The sequence below is a fragment of the Silurus aristotelis genome (genome assembly GCF_946808225.1).
Source record: "Silurus aristotelis genome assembly, chromosome: 22".
NCBI lineage: Eukaryota > Metazoa > Chordata > Actinopteri > Siluriformes > Siluridae > Silurus > Silurus aristotelis.
Genome location: NC_139595.1, coordinates 11,917,377 through 11,924,569, shown reverse-complemented (window position 1 = coordinate 11,924,569; position 7,193 = coordinate 11,917,377). Strand labels below are relative to the sequence as shown.

General features: G+C 37.6%; 1 protein-coding gene across 1 annotated transcript; it reads left to right on the top strand.

Moving 5' to 3' along the window:
• Window positions 1–2,003: 2,003 nt before the first annotated feature.
• On the top strand, window positions 2,004–6,936 carry LOC310717605 (tripartite motif-containing protein 16). Its single transcript, XM_083525883.1, has 6 exons — window positions 2,004–2,481; window positions 3,758–3,853; window positions 4,391–4,624; window positions 4,743–4,902; window positions 5,302–5,352; window positions 5,577–6,936. Exons 1-6 carry the CDS (start codon window positions 2,131–2,133, stop codon window positions 6,113–6,115), a joined length of 1,431 nt encoding a protein of 476 aa, XP_083382009.1. The 5' UTR covers window positions 2,004–2,130; the 3' UTR covers window positions 6,116–6,936.
• Window positions 6,937–7,193: the final 257 nt, after the last annotated feature.

Genomic DNA, 7,193 nt, shown 5'->3' with positions numbered 1-7,193 from the left:
TTGCTTTCTATTTCCAGATGTCACACCAAGTACTTTTCTAGCTGCCTCCTTAATCACTCCTGCAGTAGTTGCCCAATCATCCGGCACCTCTTAACCACCACTGAGCCCCTGTCTGACCTCTTCCCTGAACCTCACACTACACTCTTCCTCCTTCAGTTTCCACCATCTTATTCTTCTTTTAGTCCTCACTCTCATCCTCTTCTTCTTCACCTTCAAAACCATTCTACAGACCACCATCCGAGGCTGTCTAGCTACACTGTCCCCTGCCAACACCTTACAGTCTCCAATCTCCTTCAGGTTGCATCTCCTGCATAGCACATAGTCCACCTGTGTGCACCTTCCTCCACTCTTATACGTCACCCTATGATCCTCCTTCTTCTTAAAATACGTGTTCACCACTGCCATTTCCATCCTTTTAGCAAAATCTACCACCATCTGCCCTTCCACATTCCTCTCCTTAAAACCATACCTACCCATCACCTCCTCATCACCTCTGTTCCCTTCACCTACATGTCCATTAAAGTCTGCCCCAACCACCAATCGTTCTTTCCTAGGTACACCATCTACCACTTCATCTAATTCACTCCAGAATCTTTCCTTCTCCTCCATCTCACAGCCAACTTGTGGAGCATAGGCACTGATGACAATTATCATCATCCCTTCAACTTCCACCTTCACGATCATCACCCTATCAGAAACTCTCTTCACCTCCACTACACTCTTACTGTACTCTTCCTTCAGAATCACCCCTACACCATTTCTCTTTCCATCCACACCATGATAAAACAGTTTAAACCCACCTCCAATGCTCCTGGCCTTACTTCTTTTTCCACTTGGTCTCCTGAACACACAGCATATCTACCTTTCTCCTCTCCATCATATCAGCTAGCTCTCTCCCTTTACCCGCCATAGTACCAACATTTAAAGTACCAACCCGAACCTCCACTCTCCTGCACTGCTTCTTTCCCTGCCGTCTCTGTAGACGTCTTCCTCCTCTCCTTCTCCTCCTATGGCCAACAGTAGCCCAATTTCCCTGTCGGCTAACGATACCTGTGGCGGTCGTTGTTAACCTGGGCCTCGACCGATCCGGTATGAAATTCTCATTTGTGATCCGCATATTTGATTTGGCACATGTTTTATGCTGGATGCCCTTCCTAAAGCAACCCTCCCCATTTACCCGGGCTTGGGACCGGCACTAAGAGTGCACTGGCTTGTGCATCCATAATGGCTGGGTTGCTGGGAGGACTGTGTTGAATTTTGTATTTTGAAGGTGATAGTGTGTAAATATAGATAAATAAAGTAATTTCTTTTAAACAGTGTTAGTCCCGAAAATTTTTGATACCACCACACCTTTTTAGTAATACTCATATTTCCAGCCTTCTGTTGCCCGATCCCAACTTTTTTGAGAAATGCTAAAGTCATCAAATTCAAAATAACCCTGTTTTTTATTTTTTTGTTACTGAAAATGGTGCATTTCCAAAAATGTGTTTTCTGTGTTATATTGTAAATAACATTTGGGTGCAAATCATTGCATTGTCTTTGTATTTACATTTTACATAATATCCCAAAATTTTTCACAGTGTCCGACTAATTTCTCAATATCACATATTTACTATTTCGGGAATGGAACAGTGATGTAAGAGTCTTTGTGAGTTCAAGTCTAAACACTAATCTGCCACTCAATGTTACAATGTTACTTTAAAAATCACAATTATCATCAGACTTTTATTTGTTTTAATGTAATATGTTAAACGCAGTCCTACTGAATTCATGTATGCCGAATGTAATGTGTGTGTATCAAATAACAGAAGTATTAAGTAACAAACAGCAATACTGACACTCTTCTTAATGCCCAAGATGTCCACTTCTAATGCACTATGTACTGTGGATATGGATAGATGGCTGTTGTCAGCTTTATTTATAACTTGATGGCTGACTACTTAAGTGAAATTTAACCTCCTTCTCCCCTCCCCCTTCTCTTCTCCCTTCAAAAAGCAAATAAACTTCTCCTCTTCCTACTCAGTCTTTGAGTGTGATTTTCCACTGGTGTGGTGGCTGTGTACATCTATTAATAATCTTCTGTGGGTGTAGTAGAGCTTCTGTTCTGGTGATTATTAGAATTAATTAACAATGTCAGGATTCTTGGACATGGTGGCCAAAAATAAGAATTTGGCTATGTTTGGCTATGTAGAGTGTGGTCCTTGCACTGGAAAAAAACAAAAGGCCATTAAATCTTGTCTAGAGTGCTTGGACTCCTACTGTCCAGTTCACTTCAAGATCCATGAGGAACTGCACTCAGGACAGCATCACAAATTAACAAATGCCACAGGGTTTCTCCAAGACAAGATCTGCTCTAGACATGGCAAGCTACTAGAGGTCTTTTGTTGCTTGGATCAGCAATGTGTCTGTCTCATGTGTACAATGGATGATCATATAGGACATAGAATTGTGTCTGCTTTAGCAGAGAGAACAGAGAAACAGGTTTGTAGTAACTACTCATTGTTTTCCAAAATAATTAATTAAGCTAAAACATCTAAATGTGAAAGCATGTATATACGCTATATCTGGCTTTATTTAATTCTATTTAATAATTAAAGTGCATACTTATAACTGTGCACTGTAAAACATTTCTCCTGACTTGTACTTCTGGAGTTAAAAGTTTTTTTTAAAAAGGTCTATTGATGTGTTATACTAAATGAAGTTGTATAATGAGAGGTGTTAAAAATAATTTTGTCAGCTTGTGTGTAATTTGAGTATGAAAACACACATGGATCCTGTCAGTTACCAACCTCATCACATTCTGTAACTTGGCATATTCGTCTGTCCTAAAATTAAAAAAAAAAAAGCATGGGTTCATTCAGACGGATAAAAATAAAAATGCGATATAACAATATAATGTTATGATACTACTGCAATAAATCTTTACACTTTTAAATTTATCCATAAAAAATTAAAGGACAAAGTTTATATTTTTAAATATACTTTTTTTAAAAGATTTACAAAGTAAAAATTACTTTTTTTTAACTGATTAAATTAGCTATCATCATAAGTATAGAATTTTTTTACTTTAATTCTGATGGGAGGATTTGGAATTTTATTTTTAAAGCACTGTTATCACTTCAAACATCAGTCGGTCCCTTCATCTGCTGGTCATCTGCATGACCAATGCAACACTGTTAGCTTTAGAAATAAAACTCCTCATTAATGTACAACATTTATCATTAGCTTGAATGTGACTTGTTTGCCTAGTTATTAGCTGCTGGAGTTTTATGTTAAGTAGTCTATTTCCAACCTGGTGTTTAAAATCTGGCATTTATCTTAATGAAAAATATGGACAGATATTAGCAAATTACTGAGACTTACCTAAACATACTTTTTCAGATTGGATGGTGTAGAATCCTTCTAGGGAGGCAAAAATAGGTTTTCACTTACTTCAGAACATTTAAAAACTTTACTGATAAAGTGCTAAGATGCCATATCCACAAAAACAACACAGTTGCAGTCTAGTGCCTTATATATCTTCAGATGCTCATGGATGTGGTAACCACCTTGTTTAGCATGAGAAATTTACCACAAATGAAAACTTAAAAGAGCTTAAATTTATTCTTTAAAAATATGTATTGTATTTGTGAATTAATTACACAAAAAAAAAAAAAAAAAAGTAAAGCCTGATTGGTAGTGTATACATAGACTAGGACCTCACTGCACATGAATGTAATGTTTTCACAGTTCAACTGAATGCTATCTATATTTACAGAGCCAGATAAGTGAGCCAAAGATGAAATCACAGCAGAGGATCCTGGACAGAAAAAAGGAGCTGGGAGACCTGCAGAAAGCTGTTGACTCTCATAAGGTTAGTTTCTGAGCATGAAAAAGAAAACCTAAAACCTTTTCTAGATTCAACCAATTATGGATTATAGTGCAGCACTATTGAGTATTGCTGTTAAGAAAGAGAGTATCATTAATCACAAGTTGCCTACACTTTGGAATGAATGAATGTGTGCTTGTGTATTTGCATAGTGCCTTTTGATAAGCCGGCATCCCATCAAGGGTGATATTGTCAGCTTTACACATTAGTTATCAAACCTTGTACCGGTACTTGTGTTGGATCCAATGCAACACGATAAAATGAATACTGAAGAGGAAGAATAAATAAATACATTCCCTAAAGAGGTTGGAAAACTTCAAAATTACTTTAAATGTCAAGGAATATCATGCTCAATATGCTGATTATATGCTGATTAACTGTGTCAGAGAAGAAATCAAGAACATTTATACAAGCTCCATCTTGTGTGTGTTTGTATGTGTGTGTGTGTGTGTGTGTGTGTGTGTGTGTGTGTGTGTGTGTGTGTGTGTGTGTGTGTGTGTGTGCGCGTGCGTGTTTGTTTAGCAATCTGCAAAGGCAGCACTGGAGGAGTGTAAGAAGACCTTCACTGAAATTATTTGCTTTATTAATAAAAAACAGTCTGAGGTTCAAGACCTTATTCAAACTCAGGAGAAGATTGCAGTTAGTCAAGCTGAACACCTCCTGAAGCAGATGGAAGAGGAAATTGCTGACCTTCAGAGGCAAGATGAAGAGCTGCAGCAACTTTCCCTAACAGAGGATCACATTCACTTTCTGCAGGTATTGCCCTTTACATTTAACCCAACTGGTGCAGCAGACCTCAAATGACTCTGTAATAGAATGCAACATATAGTAGACTATAAACTATGTTCTGACATTTTTGTTTCCTTGTTTTTAGCGTTACGTATTGCTTACTGCCACTCATGGATCATCAGATATACCATCCATCACTGTTAGCTCTGTCCTGTCTTTTGATGAAGTAGCAAAATGCGTAACTGAACTGAAAAAAAATGTGGAAGATTTTTGTAAATCAGGAATGGAAAAGATTGAAAACAGAGGTAATGTTCAAATCACTTTGTTTGCATTAATTCTTTTACTTACCCCCTGAAACCCCTTATATATTGTGAACATTCATATGTGTGTAGTCATTGTAGTCTATTTACTGATATTAAGATCCATCTATCTGGGCTGTAACATAGTATGTTTTACAGGACAGCCCATAGTTAAATATATTTCCTTCCCACAGGTTATATATCCTTTGCATTTGTTTATAGTGCCGCAATTATATATTTCTTTATATTTTAATGCATGCGGAACCCACCCCAACACACACACACACACACACACACACACACACACACACACACACACACACACACACACACACACACACACACACACACACACACGTATGTAGACCATATAAATGTTGCCTTAAATTTTTTCTGTTTTCACAGTCAAGCAAATTCAAATCCTTACACCCATGACTAGAGAGGAGGTGCTGCAGTGTACGTTATTCTGACAAAACACACACACACACACACACACACACACACACACACACACACACACACACACACACACACACACACACACACACACACTTCCAATGACAAAAAAATTTATGGAATGTCTAAAACTAAATAGAAACCTATACTCATAAAAAAATTCTTTCTTCATCTCATAGAGATTAGCTATCACTCATTAAACAAAAATCATGTTTCCTCATCAGATTATTGTGAGCTAACCATGGATCCCAACACTGCATACAGACGCCTCGACCTGTCTGAGGGAAACCGAGCTGTGTCCAACCAGGACCGCGACCTGCCTTACCCAGATCATCCAGAGAGGTTTGACTGGCCCCAAGTGTTGTGTGAGCAGCCAGTGTGTGGACGCTTTTATTGGGAGGTGGAGTGGAGCGGTGGAAATGGTGTTAACATTGCTGTCTCATATAAAAGCATTTGCCGGAAGGGTGGCCACAATGAGTGCTGGTTTGGCTGCAGTGAACAATCATGGAGGCTGTACTGTTCACCATTTAGATATGCCTTTAGGCATCATGGTAAGGAGACATACATCCCCAAAACAAACAACTCCACCAGGATTGGCGTGTATGTTGATTACAATGCTGGTGCATTGTCCTTCTACAGCATAGCTGGAAAAATGATTTTGCTTTACAAAGTACAGTGTGAGTTCACAGAGCCTCTGTATCCAGGATTTACTGTGTGGCCAGGATCCAGACTGACACTATGTTCTCCTACAAATGTCAAATAGATAGTAATAAGATTCTTGAACCCACATTTTTAGTCTAGTTCACTGAAAGCAGTTTATATGTTAGTCATTTTTCACTGTGGAAAAACAGGTGACCCAATATCAGCTAGGTGTCTTTGGTATGCTGACAGTGATTATAAAATTAAAATGTAAATTTATATAAAATGTGCTTACAAATATCAAAATGTATTTGAAGTTAAAAAACTTTGTTTAATAATATCCTAAATGGTTTGTTATTAGCAATTATTGAAATAATAGTTGCAGTGTCTAACAAAAGTGCCTATCAAAACCTTTTGCATGTTCCTTGTAGTTAATTAATGTTAATGAATGAAATAAAGTTATGTGGACAGATTTTTGGCTCTAACAGAAAAACATATGTAAGACAGAGAACAGGAGAGAAAATGTTATGAGACTTCCTACACCTACAGTCAAACATAGAGTTTAAAGCTTTATGGTCTGGGGTTGTTTTGGAGCTTAAAAGGTTGTAGATTTATTCTGAGAGAAAGGAATGCTGAACCATCATGGACTGTGGCTAATTAGAACCAACTTTACTATACAAGAGTAGAATGAGCCAAGCCACTCTGCAAGTGTTATTTAGACAAAAACAGTCAGCTGGAGTGTTATCTATTATGGAATGGCTTGCTCAGTCACCAGAGCTAAATCCTATTGAACTGCTCAGTGGCATGGCAAAGTATTTCAGCTGAATGTTTAGACAACTTTCTGTACATCAAAGGGGTGTAAATCTGTTATTCATGCTAAAAGCATTTTTCAATACACATGTAAATTTTTGTTTGGTCAAAATAAATCTTCATATTGTTAAATCATCTAGTTTGTTGCATTTTAAGAACATGCATATGCTTCTCAGAAATGATAAAAGACTAGGTGTTTTTAAACCTTTCTCAGGCCCTGTACAGTTTTATACCAGTGCTGTTATGAAAAATGTAATGGCTTATACTATTTCATTTATCCTAAACTTATGCATGTGTGCACATGTGAGAAGACCACAAAATTATGTGGTGACCTTTTGGCCTTATAAAATACCACTGTCATACCACTGTTAACACTTTCGAGCTATCTGCAC